The sequence below is a fragment of the Geotrypetes seraphini genome, chromosome 2 (assembly GCF_902459505.1).
Source record: "Geotrypetes seraphini chromosome 2, aGeoSer1.1, whole genome shotgun sequence".
Classification (NCBI taxonomy): domain Eukaryota; kingdom Metazoa; phylum Chordata; class Amphibia; order Gymnophiona; family Dermophiidae; genus Geotrypetes; species Geotrypetes seraphini.
Window position 1 is genome coordinate 306,102,534 of NC_047085.1, and position 18,191 is coordinate 306,120,724.

At 43.5% G+C, this 18,191-nt stretch overlaps 1 protein-coding gene across 10 annotated transcripts in view; it reads right to left on the reverse strand.

Moving 5' to 3' along the window:
• The window catches only part of ZNF385D (zinc finger protein 385D), a 684,415-nt gene that overhangs the window by 69,782 nt on the left and 596,442 nt on the right, over positions 1–18,191 (reverse strand). For 9 of the 10 annotated variants that reach the window (XM_033929937.1, XM_033929934.1, XM_033929936.1 and 6 more), the window contains one exon: positions 10,366–10,608. The exons of the other annotated variant lie outside the window; for it this stretch is intronic. In XM_033929937.1, coding sequence (XP_033785828.1) covers positions 10,366–10,608 — 243 coding nt within the window. The remainder of the gene's footprint in view (positions 1–10,365; positions 10,609–18,191) is intronic. 10 annotated transcript variants of the gene reach the window in all.

Sequence of the window (18,191 nt, forward strand, 5' to 3'; positions counted from 1 at the left end):
TTATTCCTTCCACCCTCACTGTGCTCAGTATTCGCATCTGTAATACACCCATCTCCAGTCATGGTACATGGGCTTCTCGTGCCACTGGGGCTTGCATGCATCTGTGAAGCTGAAAGCTATGCTTTGAGTAGTTTCACTACCAACAGGGCCTCCTAAGGCAGTCAGGCTTCAATGGAGATGTCATACTAATAATGTACTACCCATTTGGGCAGCAGTAGACGTGTAGTTCTGGAGGTGGAGGATTGTGTTTGATGCGACAACATCAAATTTATATTGCGCAGAAGAAAAGCCCGGCATTGTACTTTTGTATTCTGCCATGAAAACTTGATGATGTTCATCAAGCTGCTAGGACTCAAACACAAGTCGATGGCACCTAACAATACACCCATATTCAAACAGAGAGATTATTATGAGCCCCATTGCTGTGTCATTGATAACATTTAAACTGAGATCTTTCTGAGAATACTATTGTGTTGTTGCTATACTTTCTCTGGTTTGTTTGTTGTTGTTTTTTTTTAATTTCTTTTCAAGTTTTTTTTAACCTAGTACCATATTTTTTGCTTCATATGACGCACGGGACCATAAGACGCACCCTAGATTTAGAGTAGGAAAACCGAAAAAAAACATTCTAAACCAAATTGTGTACTAATATATACCAGGCTCTGCACCCTGTCTCCCCGACCCTGCCAGGCTGTTCATTTCATTTTTCATATACACACAATACACACAGCAGATATATATGATCACAACTGACACATTTTGATCACTAAATTGAAAATAAAATAATTTTTCCTACTCTTGTTGTCTGGTGATTTCATGAGTCTCCTTCCTTCCTATCTTCCTTCCTTTCTTCACTCAGGCCCAAGAATTGTCCCTTTCCATTCCCTCCCTCCCATGTCCTGAGTTCGTGCCTCCTTGCCCTCACTGCATTCCAGCCTTTGTCCTTCGTCCTCCCTGCTGTGCTGTAAACTGCCTTCCTCCCCCCCTGCACACTGAAACCTGCCTACCTTCCGCCGATTCCTCTTCTTCTGGCCCAGGTCCGCCGCTGCTGCACCACAACTCAAAGAAGGGAAGGGAAGGGCCAGTGTGTAGCGATTTCACATCGCCGGCCCACAAGCCTTCGCCTGACGTCAGAACTGACGTCAGTTCTGACGTCGGGAGAAGGTTTGTGGGGGTGGCAATGTGCAATCACTGCATGCTGGCCCTTCCCTTCTTTGAGTTGTGGCAGCCAGAAGGGAGCAGTGGCAGGGAGCAGGAGCAGCGGCAGTGGGCAGCAGTGGCAGGCAGCAGTCAGCCCGCGTACTCCCAACGAGTAGGTTATTTTAAATATTTACACCGGGGTGGGTGGGGGTATTTTAGAAAAAGTTACCTTCACTTCATAAGATGCACTGAAATTTTCACCCAATTTTGGGTGGAAAAAGAGTGTCTTATGAAGCGAAAAATACAGTACCTTTTTTCTCTGGCTTCTCAGTCTGAATACAAGGCTGAAAGTGGTGTTCTAATCTACTTTGTTTCACTTTTCTAGTAAGATGCTGCTGACATCATAGGCAGCGGAATGCTTTTTTTGTATGGGGGGCCCCCTAAAAGCTCCAACCTAGACCCTGCCCCAGAACGCCCAAGCTCCATCCCAGACCCTGCCCAACTTCACCCCACACCCTTCCCCCATAATAATAGTATTAATGGTAAATGCCATTTTTTCATATGCACACAATATAATCTTAACAACAACATATGGTAACCACAAAATTAAACTACACATAGCACACTCATTTTCTCCTCCCCATCGCTACACAGCATTTCTTACTCTGTCCTCCACCCCCATATGCAACTTCTCCCTCTCTCTTACTATCCACCATCTCTCTTTCTTTAATTCCCTCCCTTGCTGCAAAGGGAGTAGAGAAAGAGAGAGTGACGGAGAGAGAGGGATCCAGGGTGCATCTCTCCAACTTCTTCTACATCCATCAGAGCACAAGAAGTATCAAAAAGAATGTCACCGTGAGGTTCGGAAAGCTAAAAGAGAGTATGAAGAAAGGCTAGCCAGGGAAGCAAGAAATTTCAAACCGTTCTTCAGATATGTTAAAGGGAAGCAGCCAGCTAGAGAGGAAGTGGGACCGCTAGACGACGGAGACAGGAAGGGAGTGGTGAAGGAGGAGAAGGTAGTGGCAGAAAGGCTTAACATGTTCTTCTCGTCTGTATTTACTGACGAAAACACGTCCAACATGCCGGAACCTGAGCAATTCTTCAACGGAAGTCAAGCAGAAAAATTAACATTCATAGAAGTGAGCATTGAGGACGTTTGCAGGCAGATAGAAAAACTAAAAACTGACAAATCCCCGGGTCCGGATGGCATACATCCAAGGGTTCTAAAGGAATTAAAGGAGGAGATAGCGGAACTATTGCAGCAAATTTGCAACTTATCCCTGAAAACAGGCGAAATCCCGGAGGATTGGAAGATAGCCAACGTTATGCCCATCTTTAAAAAGGGATCAAGAGGTGATCCGGGAAACTACAGGTTAGTGAGCCTGACTTCAGTTCTTGGGAAAATGGCTGAAGCACTGATAAAAGAAAGCATTGATCAACATTTTGAAAAGCACGAACTTCTGATAGCCAGCCAGCATGGTTTCTGCAAGGGACGATCGTGCCAAACAAACTTATTGCACTTCTTCGAAGGGATTAACAAACAGATGGACAAAGGAGACCCCATTGACATCATATATCTAGATTTCCAAAAAGCCTTTGACAAGGTGCCTCATGAACGTCTACTCCGGAAACTGAAGAACCATGGGGTGGAAGAGACGTACATAGATGGATCAGAAACTGGTTGGAGGGTAGAAAACAAAGGGTAGGAGTGAAGGGCCACTACTCCGACTGGAGGAGGGTCACGAGTGGTGTCCCGCAGGGCTCGGTGCTCGGGCCGCTACTATTTAATATCGTCATAAATGATCTAGAAACAGGGACGAAGTGCGAGATAATAAAATTTGCGGACGACACTAAACTATTTAATGGAGCTCGGACTACAGAGGAATGTGAAGAATTGCAAAAGGGACTTGAACAAACTAGAAGATTGGGCGACGAGATGGCAGATGAAGTTCAACGTTGAGAAATATAAGGTATTACATGTGGGGAGCAGAAACGAAGTACAACTATACAATGGGAGGGATATTATTGAATAAGAGTACCCAGGAAAGGGACTTGGGGGTATTGGTGGACATGACAATGCAGCCGACGGCACAGTGTGCAGCGGCCGCTAAGAGAACGAATAGAATGCTTGGTATAATCAAAAAGGGTATTACAGCCAGAATGAAAGAGGTTATCCTGCCGTTGTTTCGGGCAATGGTGCACCCGCATTTGGAGTACTGCGTCCAATACCTTAAGAAGGATATGGCGTTAGTCGAGAGGGTTCAGAGGAGAGCGACGCGTCTGATAAAAGGTGTGGAAAACCTGTCATATGCTGAGAGATTGGAGAAGCTGGGTCTCTTTTCCCTGGAGAAGAGGAGACTTAGAGGGGATATGATAGAGACTTATAAGATCATGAAGGGCATAGAGAGAGTAGAGAGGGACAGATTCTTCAAACTTTCGAATAATAAAAGAACAAGAGGGCACTCGGAAAAGTTGATAGGAGACAGATTCAAAACAAATACTAGGAAGTTCTTTTTTACCCAACGTATGGTGGACACCTGGAATGCGCTTCCAGAGGACGTGATTGGGCAGAGAACGGTACTGGGGTTCAAGAAAGGATTAGACAAATTCCTACTGGAAAAGAGGATAGAGGGGTATAGATAGAAGATTACTGCACAGGTCCTGGACCTGCTGGGCCATTGTGTGAGTGGACTGCTGGGCACAATGGACCTCGGGTCTGACCCAGCAGAGACATTTCTTATGTTCTTATGTTCATCCCCTGGATTCTCCTCTCCCCTGGACTGTGTGCAGCATCTTTGCCCCTACCCACCAGCCCCATGCCCAACATTTCTCTTTCTATCACCGCTCTCCAGCACCATGCCACATCTCTTCCTCCATTCCCTCCACTGCCATGTCTAACATTCCTCCATCTTGCATCTCTTTCCATCTGTCCCACTGTTCCCTCTGTACTACATCCAACAGTTTTCCCTCTCATCTCTCTACCTCACTCCTCTCACACCACCATGTCCAACAATTCTCTCCCTCCCTATGTCCAACAATTCTACTTTCTTCCATTCCCTCTGTACATCTTCTTTTCCTCTCGCTCGCACCCATTCTTAACAATTCTCTATTTCTATTCCATTCCCCACCTCAGCATTTTTCCCTCCCTCCCTCCTTCCATTTTGGTCCCAAGTTCATTCCCCCCCTCCCTTCTGTGTCCTAATGCGCTCCCTCTCTCCTTTATGTGCCCCAAGTTCATGCCCTCTCCCTTCCTTCTAACATTTATCCCTAGTTTGTGTCCCCTCTCTCTCAAGTTCATGCACCCTCCCAAGGGTATATACCTGTGTTCTGGCTGGCTCTAAGACATCCAAGTAGGCTTCCTCCCCCTTTCTTCCAGCTGCACTTCTTTCTTCACAAAGCCACAGGCAGCAGCAGCAGTATGTCCAGAGGTCCTACTACCAAAAGGTACATGGCCACGCAACTTAGAGGGAACCTCACTTAATTCCTTTTCACTTTTTATCTAATCAACTTCCTATCTCATTCTCTCATCCCCTAGCTTTCCCATTTCTTATCCTCTTATTCAATTTTATCTGTGTCCCGTTACCACATTTCTACCCTCATATACTTTTTATTCTACTCACTCATCTCCTTAACAACTCTTCTATATGGATCCACCATTTCTAGCATCACCCCTCCTTATGACTTACTCCACCCTCATTTCCTTCCTCTCTTCTCTCTCCCTCCCACAAGTGCAATATCTCTCCTCCCTCTCCCATTCCGTTCCCCAGTCCATATCCCCTCTGCCTTTCCCTAGCAATCTGTCCTCTCCCGCCTTTGCTCTCCCAGAGTCATCCATCTCTCTCTCCCTCTTCTGCCCCTTCCCTGAATATTTTTTCCCTTTCCCTATTTTGCCCTCTCCACCAAATCCATTTCTCCCTCTCCCCATTTTGCCCCTCCACCAAATCCATCCATCCCTTTCACCTCCTTCTACCATCTCCCCTGACCTCCTCAGCTTTTCCCCATGTCTATCTCCCCCTTTCTTACTCCCTCTATCCTCCTCCAAATCCATCTCTCACTGTTCCCCTTCTACTTCCACCCCATCCACAAGTCCATCTCTCCCCATCCCTCACAAATCTGACATCTTTCCATCCTTGCCTCCCTCCTACCCCTACCCCATTCCTGAGTCTCACCTCTTTCCCTCCTTCCCTCATTTGAATCCAACATCCCTCCCTTTTCCCAAATCTATATCACTTCCTCTCTAACTTCTACCCCTACCTCGAATCAAAAATGTTTCAGGAGGGGCCATATTTCTATGCAGAACTCTGGTGGAAGTGGCATCTTGCTTACTGCCATGTCCATTCCCCAGCATCTACTCCTTCCCTCCCACCCCCCGTGCGCATCTACCCTGAATTTTTTGTAACACTTGCCAAGAGGCAGAAACGATTCACAGTGTCACTCTGCCGCTGGTTCCAGCATCTTCTCTCCACTACAGCCCGCCCCCGTAGAAACAGGAAATGGTCAGAGAGAGCAGGCCACAGTGGAGAGAAGATAGCGGCAACTGTTACAAGAAATTTAGGGTAGATGGGCATGCCAGGGGAGGGGGGGAACAGATGAATAGATGTCAGGGAAGGGACGCAGCAGGTAGGAAAATGCCACTCCCTCGAGAGTGCCCCCACCTCAGTTGGTGCTTCTCTGCCCACAGGAACCCTTTCGGCCCTATTACTACTGGCAATTTGGGGGCAGGCCATGGCCCCTGTGGCCTCCCCTGTTTCGATGCCTATGGATGACATTAACAGCCATTGGATTAGAATGAAGGTAGGCAGGAAAAGGTTTGTTTTGGGATAGGAACTTGCCAAATAATTTCTACTGTTTTGTGTTTCTTCCTTCTCTTTCTCTGAGTAGCTCCTGTTTGTTTGCCCTCCTGTTAACCCCTAACTGGTGCAGTTTGTTGTAACCCCTGTAGGGTTAAAAGGTTCTTTAAAGTATCTGAGGGGAGTCTATTAGGTGTTGGTGGCCGCTGGGAGCATGGCCACGTCAGGTCATGGCAGTGGCAGGCTGCATTGGTGGCTGTGGAGGAGGCAGGGAAACAGAGAAGCGCTAGGCCATAGTGAGCCATGGTAGGGTCTGGGTGATGGTTGACTCCGTACATGCCCGATAACCTCATCATGCATGCATGGTGGTAATGTCATTGGGCCACTCAATAATTCACTTTGTTTAAAGCTATATTAACCAAAAATGTTCTAGATCATCTGATTTTACAATTAATTAAAAATTAGAGAACGTCCCTGATGTTTGTCAACTGAATGTAAATGCATACTTTCATAGTTTGAGTACTCTACATTGCAAGGAAAAGATGCATTGATGGGAATGTAAGTAAATGTATGTTAAAAAAATGTAAGTTTAAAAATAAAAGCACACAGTAGGGAATGCTAACATACATTTTACATCGTTGTTCATCTTCAATTAACCCTTTATTTGGCATTTGGCATTATTTGGCACTGTTCCTTGGCACTGTTGCTCTTGTTCAACATCAAGTTACGTAAAGCAGCCATTTCACCATCTGCCAATTAAAGGATTAAGTATGTGCATGTAATTTTAACTGCATAACAAGAATATTATTCAAACTCAGTTCCTGAGTAACTTGTGTTAAAAACACAACTAACCGGGAATGTATGGACTTAAAATATAGGTACATTCTTATGATATGAATTGTCCCTTTACAGTTATCCTTTAAAGGTTCATTGGGAACATTCTGCCTCAGGATATGGTATACATGTAACTTTTGCTAATTATTGTAAGAGAAAGAAAGAAAGAGAATATACAAAGGGAAAGTTATCAAGTTCTAGTAAAAGTTGGACTTTAATTGCACCTTAATTTAACGAGGGCATTACCAACTGACAGCAGTTCAGTACCTCAGTGCTATAACAATTACACAACTTGTGAGCAACCTCAGAAGCAGACTTATTGTTTCATCCTGTGTACATCAGGCTGCAAAGCCATGGCCCAATGCTCTCAGAAACTTCTTAAAGGGACCAGCTAAAGACACAATGAGGTGCTTCCTCCAAAGTACCCTCTAAATGAACCCTGCTCCTGAAGAATCCTTCTAATCCAAGGTCCTCCACCCCACCCAGAAGCCACCTCAAAATCAAAATCCCCCATCTGGAAGCCCCCCTACAAATCAAGACCTCTACTCCTCTTTAAGCCCACACAACGAAAGACTTACCTACCTGGAAGTCCTCCTCCATCCAATCTACAAATCCCCTACCCTCCCTTAGGGCTCTGAAGCCTACTTTGATATATTCCAGCATCTTAGGGGTCTCACAGGAACGATGTCCATTCCCTCCTGCTCTTGCTGATGCTGGGTTCAAAATGGCCTTGATGACCCCTAACAGTACAGAAGCTTCACCTCTAGTGGCAGTAGCACAATACCCAACAGAATGGGTCACCAGCGTCATTTTAAGCCCGGCTCTAGCAAGGGCACCAAGTAAGTATGGATTGTTCCTACCTGACCCCACTCAATGGGATGACACTTGATATACCGTGTTATCTGTGTGTTTACAATCAAAGCAGTTTACAGTGGTACCTTGGTTTAAGAGCATAATTCGTTCCAGAAGCATGCTCTTAAACCAAAACACTCGTATATCAAAGCAACTTTCTCCATAGAAGATAATGGAAACTTGAACAATTCGTTCCACCAACCCCCCCCCCCCCCCCCAAAGGCTACCGGCGCTGCTCCATCACCCCCTCCCCCTGCTCTAACTGGCATAGCACCCCCCAAACAGGCATCACAACCCTCACCCCCGCGAGAACCGCAAAGCACCCCGGTGCTGAAAGCGGCATCCGCCCGCCCTTCCTCCCAAGTACTTGGTCCTTACCCCTTCTGCTCGTTGTAAGTGTGAATGCAAGCTCCCGCCTCTTGCCTCGGAGAACAAGATCTCCGAGAGAACGTGAGCCAGAAGGCCTTGAGCATGCGCAGATGCTCAAGGCCCAGCCCAGGCAAGAGGCAGGGAGCTCGCATTCACACTTACAACGAGCAGAAGGGGTAAGGACCAAGTGCTTGGGAGGAAGGGCGGGCGGATGCCGCTTTTAGCACGGGGGTGCTTTGCGGTTCTCGCAGGGGGGGGGCGTTCACAGGGGGGGGTTGCGATGCCGGTTCGGGGGGGGGGGTGCGATGCCTGTTAGAGCAGAGGGGAGGTGCTCGTACACAAGAACATGCTCGGTTTGCGAGGCAAAAGTTTGCTGAGTGTTTTGCTCGTCTTGAAAAACACTCGCAAACCGGGTTAATTGCAAAACAAGGTTCCACTATACATATTTTAGACAGATACTTATTTTGTACCTGGGGCAATGAAGTGTTAAGTAACTTGCCCAGAGTCAGACACTAGGTCAATTTAGACCCAAGAAGGCCAGAGCGGAGCATTTGTACATTGGAAAGAATCTTCTGGGTGTGAGTTCATTCAGAAACTGCAGCTGCCGGGCGACGCTCTGCCTGCTTAGCTGGCATCCACCTAGCTAAGCAGGCAGGGATAGGAATGCCTTTTGTGTGGTTCTGTATGTTTGCATAGTTATGCAGGCATGTACCTACATAACTTCCTGTTACTCCCTGACTCCTCCCCTTCAACACCCCTGTGCAATTTGTGTTCCAAAATAGCCAGTTAGTGCCACTATTCAAAGTCGTTGTCCATTTAAGTGGCACTGAATATCAGTGTTTAACGGGCCCCAAGCAATTTAAGTGGGCAGCGACCTCTCCTGTCCGCTTGAATACTGAGTCATTAACACCTAAATATAAGGGCTCCTTTTATCAAGCCGCGCTAGTGGGGTTAACGCACGCGTCTTTTCATCATGCGTTAACCCCCGCGCTGGCCAAAAACTACTGCCTGCTCAAGAGGAGGTGGTAGCGGCTTGCGCGGCCGGCGGTTTAACACGTGCTATTATGCGCGTTAAACCGCTAGCGTGGCTTGATAAAAGGAGCCCTTAGGCACACAACTTGTGGAAAACTATACATTACATCTAAAGAGCAACATTTACATGCTAACATTTATACCTGCCTTTTATCTGGTGTAAGAGAACATGCCTAAATGTTGGTCTACAGTTGCCAACTTACGCCATATTCTATAATGGATGCTGGGTGCATAACTGCCACTACAGAATTTATGCTCAGCAACCCTGCATTTTAGGGTGACGGGACTAAATCGCGCGCAGACAACTGAGCGCAGACAACTGAGCGCAAGGTTGACGGTGCGCTGAAGAAAAGCACTATTTTAAAGGGCTCAGACGGGTGTGGGGGGGGGACCCCCCCTATTTTACTTAACAGACATCGCGCTGGCGTTGTGGGGGGTTTGGGGGGTTGTAACCCCCCACATTATACTTAAAACTGAACTTTTTCCCTAAAAAACAGGCAAAAAGTTCGGTTTCAAGTATAATGAGGGGGGTTACAACCCCCCAAACCCCCCACAACGCCAGCGCGATGTCTGTTAAGTAAAATAGGGGGGTTCCCCACCAACACCCCCCGTCGGAACTTTTTAAAATAGTGCTTTTCTTCGGCGCGCCGTCAACCTTGCGGTCAGTTTTCTGCGCTCAGTTGTCGGTGCGCCGTTGTCTCGCACGATTTTGTCTATGAACCCATTTTAGTGCCCACAATTGGGTGACTTTTATAGAACTGCCTTCTCTCTGTGAGAGTGAGCAGTTTAAATTAGAATAGCTTATTTGCTGATTATCACAACTACCTACTGTGTATATTAATGAAAACATCTTTACTTCACCACTCTGCAAGAATTTTCAGAGACGGTTGGTGATGTAGAAAGGGGGGGGCAGTCCACCCCAGGCGCCGTCTTGATTGGGGTGCAGCACCTGTCCACCTCTCTGCTCCCTCCCCCCCACTGCCATGCGCGCACGCCACTTCCCTTGTACCTCTAACGTTTCTGGCATGAGCAGCAACCCCCAACCTGCTGTCTTGCCTGCGTCGGTTCTTCTTCTGACATCACTTCCTGGACCCACGCCTAGGAAGTGACATCAGAGTGAAGAAACCACGCAGGCACAATATCCGGTTGGGGGTTGGGTGCCACCACCCTGGGCGCCTCTCATCCTCCCTACGTCACTGGTGACACAGTATCAATGGATAAGGAGTCTACATCTTTTTTCTAGTTGCCACTAAACTTACAAACTCTTTTGAGTACTTAACCCCTTATCTACAGTATCCAAAGATGAGTAATTACCAAATCTGTTGAGACAGAAATTAGTTTAACTCACCACTGTTGTGTGCCTCCAGCTGAGAAGCAGAGTTGACAGCAACCTTGCATAGTGAACAGTAAAGCAGTCTTTTTGCCTTTTCTTCCTCGGTTTCTACAGAAAGACAAGTGTTACCGCCTGCAGCTGTAGAGCTCTTCTTGTCAACCTTTAAGCTGGTCTCGGTCGTCATAATGCTGCTGTTTTTTGTTTCAACTGTTGTAGGGATTGATATTGCTGGTGTTCCTGGGTTACTGTCTGTATTTTCTAAACAATAAATAAGTACATACATAAATAATTGGAAACTAATGATACAACTATCTTAGGGCCTCTTGTAGAAAACCGATTACCGTGAGCCAGCGAGGTAAATGTATCGAAGTCCATAGGGAATTAGAACTTCAGAGCATTTGCTGCGTAGCATTCACTTGTGCGGCTTTGTAAAAGAGGTCCTTAATGAGGAGTAATTTTGCAATATTGATTTTGCTAATTTATGAATTTTAAATGGAAAAGATAATATGACTTTTCAGTATTAGCTATTATTAACAATGGGGTCTTTTTACTAAGCTGCAGCAAATAGTGGTCTTAGTTCACCCTTGCATGGGTTATTTCTGTGTGCAAAGGCAATTTTTTATTTCAGCCATAAAATGACTTATTTTCTGGGTTTGTATTAATGGCCATGAGCTAATGTTAAATCAATAAAGATCACAGAGAAAATATATCACAGATCCTATTTCTAAACATCACATCATTAAATAAACAATATTTAGTGCATGCAATGCTCACACCAACCACTACAGTGCTCAGAAGGTATGAGCAGAGGTAGCACCGGGAACGTCATAGCACTTGCTGCATCCCATACCGCCAGAGTAAATAACCACACAGATAGTATTGTACTTATCTCAGTCTTGATGTAATAAAAGCTGAAATTTTGTTGCCTCTGGCAGTAAAGACAATCATCTGCTACTCTTTATTGGACCTCTTATAGTTTCAAGTTTCAAGTTTTATTTATATTTGATTAATTAAAATTATATCTAAGCGAAGTACAGTGTAAGAATAAACATAATACTAAAATAGTAGGTAACATAAAATATTATAAAATTAACAATTTATACTAAGATTTACTAACATAGTAATTAACATGAAATATTATAAAAATTAACAATTAATACATTATAATACATTAATAAATTAACAATTAATACATTAATTAATTATAGTGAAAATAACGCTAATTAACCAAAAGAACTGTTTCCCAAAGGCATCCAATACTACTATTTATTATATCTATAGCACTGAAAGGCGTATGCAGCACTCTACATTTTAACATACATTAGACAGTCCCTGCTCAGAAGAGCTTACAATCAAATTTAGACAGGACATTTTAGGGTTGGGGAGATAATGGTAGAGGAAATGATACAGTGGGTCTAGGTATCTGACAGCAGTAAATGGGATACAGAAATAGGATTTGTGATATATTTAGCGTTACTTTTCACTACAAGAGGTCCAATACAGAGTAGCAGATGATTGTCTTTACCGTCGGAGGCCACAAAAATTTCAGCTTTTATTACATCAAGACTGAGATAAGTACAATACTATCTGTGTGGTTATTTACTCTGGCGGTATGGGACGCAGCAAGTGCTATGACGCTCCCGGTGCTACCTCTGCTCATACCTTCTGAGCACTGTAGTGATTGGTCTGAGCATTGCATGCACTAAATATTGTTTATTTAATGATATAATGTTTAGAAATAGGATCTATGATATATTTTCTCTGTGATATTTATTGATTTAACATTAGCTCATGGCCATTAATACAAAACAGAAAATAAGTCATTTTATGGCTGAAGTAAAAAATTGCCTTTGCACACAGAAATAACCCATGCAAGGGTGAACTAAGGCCACTATTGGTGATATATTTTCTCTGCGATCTTGATTTTTCATTTTATCTGGACACAGAGGTATTAATTTGTTTACGCTTCTTTATTTTTGAATTGAATGAGCTAATGTTGCCTTTTTTTTTTTTTTTTTTTGCTTCTAGTTTGTTCTGCGTGGGGTTGTTTCCTCTAGTTTTTTTTGTTTTTTTTTTGACTGCCATTATTGTGCAGCCATTTAAAAAAAAATAACACATGAGCACTTACCGCTGCCTAAAGCTAAATATCCTGCGTTAACCAGCTAGCAGGTGCTAATATGGATGCACTTACTGTTTAGCATAGGAACACCCACTTTCCACTCCCTGACGCACACCCTCAAAAATGCACTTTTAGCACTCTGATTTGGCAGTTACTGCAGGATGCCTGACCGCGTTCCATGATACGCTATTTTGAGCTGAATTTAGGATCGTGCTAGTACCTAACACAGCTTAGTAAAAAGGCCCCATATATGAATGATTACAGCCTGAAGGAGGATGGTTTAAAAACATATGTGCTTCAAAATATTCAGAATCGGAATCTAAAACATATGAAGGCCCATTTTAGAAACAAAAGAATGTACAGTAGATTGTAGGTCAATATTCAGCAGGCAGCACTCAGCGTTTTGCCGATTGCCGCTGTCATTATGCCCTGAAATTTAATGCCAGGTCATGTCTGGGTTTAGGCATTGAATTTCCAGGTTTGCGGAGCCAGTAAAATATAGCTAGTTAAGTGCAATATTCAGCAATTAAGCAGGCAGGGGTAGGGAACTCCGGTCCTCGAGAGCCGTATTCCAGTCGGGTTTTCAGGATTTCCCTCAATGAATATGCATTGAAAGCAGTGCATGCAAAAAGATCTCATGCATATTCATTGGGGAAATCCTGAAAACCCGACTGGAATACGGCTCTCGAGGACCGGAGTTCCCTACCCCTGAGCTATGGGGTACTGAATAAAGGTTGGACTGGCTTTTATGCAATCCTGTTTATGCATTTACCTTGGCCAGTTAAGCGCTGAATACGTGTATTTGCACTTAACAAGCCGAGTGCTGACTCCATCCCTGGGACACCCCAAAACTAGCTGGTTTTGACATACTCGTAGGTGCGAACCGGACATTTTTAGCAGCACTTACCAGTTCAGTGCCATTGAAAATAACAGTAAGCCCCAAATAAGTGATTTAGGCCCTCTTTTACTAAGCTGCAGCAGAGGTTTCTACTGCAGCCCAGGGCGTCAAATGCTCTAATGCTGCTCTGATGCTGATAGTATGAACGTTGGAGCATTTATCACACTGGGCCTCTGTACAAACCTCTACTGCAGTTTAGTAAAAAAAATAAAAAAGTGTGTGTGTGTGTGTGTGTGGGGGGGGGGGTGTTAACCAGCCAGGAGCTGTTCTGGCTGGTTAAATAATTTTGAATATCGACCTGAGAATTAATGTCTAGGTAGATCCTTGTCTAAAATATATGCAAAAGTGAACTTCTACATGGTAGAATATGCAGCCAGAAAATCCCTGTTACAATTATGGATGTGGAAAAATCATATCTATAAAATGGAAAGATTTATTGCATTACAAAGGGGATATTTCAACAAGATATTGTACGGAATAGTTGAAAATGTTTCCCTTAAATTTATCAGTTCAATATGGGTAGGGTGGGGGATATTTTATTAACATGTATTTATAAGAAAATGGAATATATGGTAGGGAGGGGTGGGAAGAGGGAGGGATAAGAATTTATATATTGTACAAATGATAGACTGTAAGTGTTGTATTTATTATTAATGTGATTGAATATATATATACACTTAATGTAATTTTGAAAATGAATAAAGAATTTAAAAAAAAAAAAAATCAATGGTGGCAAACTTAGCAAGCTCAATGTGCTTGTACTGACACTTACACGTGTAAATTGTGCACCTCAGCTATTTGTAAACCAACCTGTGTTCCTACCGCTTTGATTTGATTTACTAACTTTGTAAACCACTTAGCACAATCAGCATTTTAAAGCGTTTTGCAATAAAATATACAAGATAAACAATATAGTAGTCCTATAAATAACAATTGAAACAAAAAATTGAATTACCAAGCAAAATAGATGTCGCCCCTTGCACTCAGCTTAGTCAATCTCTTATGATTTTATACAATTAAATAAGAAACAATCTATGACTTTTCCCAAAAAGCTTCATGAAACGCTGAGTAAGTGAAAATACTACCACTTTCCACTGGCAGCAAATTCCATAATGAGGAGAAAATTTACATTTGGAGATTAAAAGGGATAGCTCCCTTAATCCTATCTGTGAAGGGCAGGCTGAAGTAAGCCCTTTTTCAATATCTATACATGTTTTCCAGCAGCTATAAATCCTGACCTATATATTTTTCTGGCTGATTAAATCACCTTTCTGGGGCTAACTGGGCATTTTCAGTGGCACTTTGCTAGATAGTGCTGCTGAAAATGGCCACATAGAACGCAAGCTCAAGCTGGCTATTTTGGGGGCATGCTGTGGGCAGAGTTGGCACATAATAAATAGGACTGCATAAAATGCAGTCCTATCTTTTGTGCAGTTCTTTATAACTGGTTACATGCCGAACATCACACTTAGGGCTCCTTTTACAAAGGCGCGCTAGCGGTTTAACCCGTGTAATACTGCGCGCTAAACCACCGGACGCGCTAGCCCTATCGCCTCCTCTTGAGCAGGCAATAGTTTTTAGGCCAGCGCGGGGGTTAATGCGTGATGCAAAGTCCCATGTGTTAACCCGGCTAGCGCGGCTTGATAAAAGGAACCCTTAACCGGCTATGTTTTTGCCCGCTCCCTATACTGGAAATTCAATGGCAGAGCCTGGACATGTCCTACCATTGAATTTCAAGATTTAATGCTGGCAGCGGTCAACAAAGCTGATTGCCACCGGCTAAATATCAGGTTCAGTGTGTCTATTGTGCCCTTAGCTCTGGAAGGCTGTCTTCTTCCAAAAGGATATGTCTGAGAACTGTCTTGCAAACATTTTATGGCAGGCCTCAGATTTTCTCCATGTAAGGATAAGTGAATGACACACACACAAAAAAAACAGTGGGCCCACAGTTTGTGTATGTCCTTTATTGGAATAAACAAGACCTTTTTTTTTTTTACATCAGTGATCTTCTGTGGAGTGTTCATTGTCCGTTCCCACAGTTTTTTGTGTGATTTTTGTACCTTTGGGGTTTTTTGTCCTGTTGGACTTTTGGTGTTTTGTCAGGATAAGTGAATGGCCATTTACAGTAAGCACTGCTTGCTCGAGCTTCTCATAATGAAAATGCGAAAAGGACACACATCAGCAACTTTAGTTCCATTTGTACCTCATTTGCCTTCTATGAAGACATGTGCTTTAGAAATTGCTGTCACATAGGAAAAGAACAGCCAGCCCATTTGTATATATTTGAGTTCAGATATGGCAGTGGAGTGCACTTAGAAATGGTGCAAGCAGGAAGCACTGAAGTTCTGCCTTTGACACATAATTTTTTTCAGCGTATAATTGCATGGCACATTTTTCTCCATGCAGCCATAAACTTTGAAGTTTTAATTTATCCCCTTACTCTGCTGTTTTATGATGTATAAAGCACAGCTATAAAATAGAAAAGAATGAGCCTGTTATATTTTTTTCAAATTTTTTTGTCAAATCTATTTTGTAATAAAACAACCCTGTTGATAATTTATTATAGAGTGTTGTCACTGAACATAAGATTATAGAGAGAAATCACATGAATGTGATCTCTGTCCAAAATGCAGAGATGCTAGAAGATAGCTGGATATGCTGGAATGAATAAAGCAGGATAGCTGGAATGAAAAAGCAGTTAATAGTGCTCAAAACCATTGCAATGTTATTTTACAGTATTTATTGTTATCTGTAACCCAAATCATGAGATACCAACTGTGGTCCTCAAAGGCCGCAGTGCAATCAGGTTTTCAAGATTTCTACAATGAATGTGCATAAGAGAAATAGATTTAAGTCTTGTGCAAATCTTTGTGGATATCCTGCAGTCTATACTGTTAGCAGTTCTCGAGCACTGGATTCAACCCCGCCCCCCCCCACCCCAGCCCCAATCTACATGAAGATTGAATTTGCTGTAGAATAAAACAAATGTCTTTTCTGAGATGTATTTCTAGGATGTCTGTATGTCTTGTCTATTCAGCACTCCCCAACCCTATACAAGGGGCTGCTGAAAAGTTCTCAGCCCAACCAATAAAGTTGGGGCCATCTCTATCAAAGGCTCCTTTTACAAAGCCGCATTAGCGTAATAGCGCATGCTACACTGCCGGACAACTAATGCATTGAGCTGGCATTAGTTCTAGCCATGTAGCGCGGGTTTAGCGCACGCTAAAAAGCTGCGTGCGCTAAAACCGCTAATGCGGCTTCGTAAAAGGAACCCTTAGTCCAGTGACTTTCCACTTTTTTTTTTGTTCTGTATTTTTCTGATGGAATGAAAGGAGAGGAAAACCACTGGACTAAGGGGCTGATTCTATCAATGGCGCCTAAATTAGTCGGTGCCTAAAAAATTAAAAAAAAATGGCACCAGTTACGTGTCAATCACACTTAGGCGCCATTTACAAAACTGTGACATGTGACGCCTATGTAAAAACTTAGGTGCCTGAGATGTAGGCGAGGGTTTTAAAGGCCTACAGTTCAGTCGTCTAAGTTTTGGAAGAATTGTACTTAGTGGTGACTCGCTCTCCGTCCATAGAAGTTTCAAGTTTAAGTTTATTAGGATTTTATATACCGCCTATCAAGGTTATCTAAGTGGTTTTACAATCAGGTACTCAAGCATTTTCCCTATCTGTCCAGGTGGGCTCACAGTTTATCTAACGTACCCGGGGCTATGGAGGATTAAGTGACTTGCCCAGGGTCACAAGGAGCAGCGTGGGATTTGAACCCACAACCCCAGGTTGCAGAGGCTGTAGCTTCAACCACTTTGCCACACACTCCCACTTAGGCAAAGCTCCATGCAATAGGTGCCTATTTTTTTTTTATAAGAACATAAGAAGCGCCATCTCCGGATCAGACCTTCGGTCCATCAAGTCCGGCGATCCGCACACGCGGAGGCCCTGCTAGGTATACACCTGGCTTATTTTATAGCCAACCATATCTTTATATGCCTCTCTCAAGGAGATATGCATCTAATTTGCTTTTGAAGCCTAGGACTGTCGATTCCGCAATAATCTCCCCTGGGAGAGTATTCTAGATGTCAACCACTCTCTGTGTGAAGCAGAACTTCCTGATATTAGTCCTGAACTTGCCCCCCCTTAGCTTCATTTCATGTCCTCTTGTCCGTGTCAAATTGGACAATGTAAATAATCTTCTCTGCTCTATTTTGTCGATTCCTTTCAGTATTTTGAAGGTCTCGATCATATCCCCACGCAGTCTCCTTTTCTCAAGGGAGAACAATCAGATAGGTGCCTATCGCCCAATTAGGTTATTTTTTTTTATAGCAATTACTAAGCCTATTATTGGTAGAATGCCCTTAAGTTAGGCACCCCTTGTAGAATCATCCCCTAAATGTATAGCCCTTGATAGAAACCGTCCCAACTTTGTTGGCTGGGCTGAGAACTTTTTGGCGGCCCTTCATAATTAGGTTGTAAGTCACCCAGAAGGTTGGGCAGGGCAGAGTAGAAAGTCCTTAACGGTGGCTTTTACTAAATGGCATTAGAGCATTTTACTGTGGGCTGGCGAGGTAAATGCTCCGACGCTCACAGGAATTCAATGAGCATTGGATTATTTACCTTGCTGGTTCGTGGTAAAATGGTCTAATGCCGCTTAGTAAAAAGAACCCTAAACCCCACAGTTCCTAGTTTTAATTCAAAATTTGTTTCCTAACTGTGCTGTACACTCCAATTGCTGCCTCTAATCTTTTAACCAAAGAGAGAGAAAAAAAAAAAATCCTAACATTGTGAATGTTGACACAAGTTGACATTTGCCATAAGG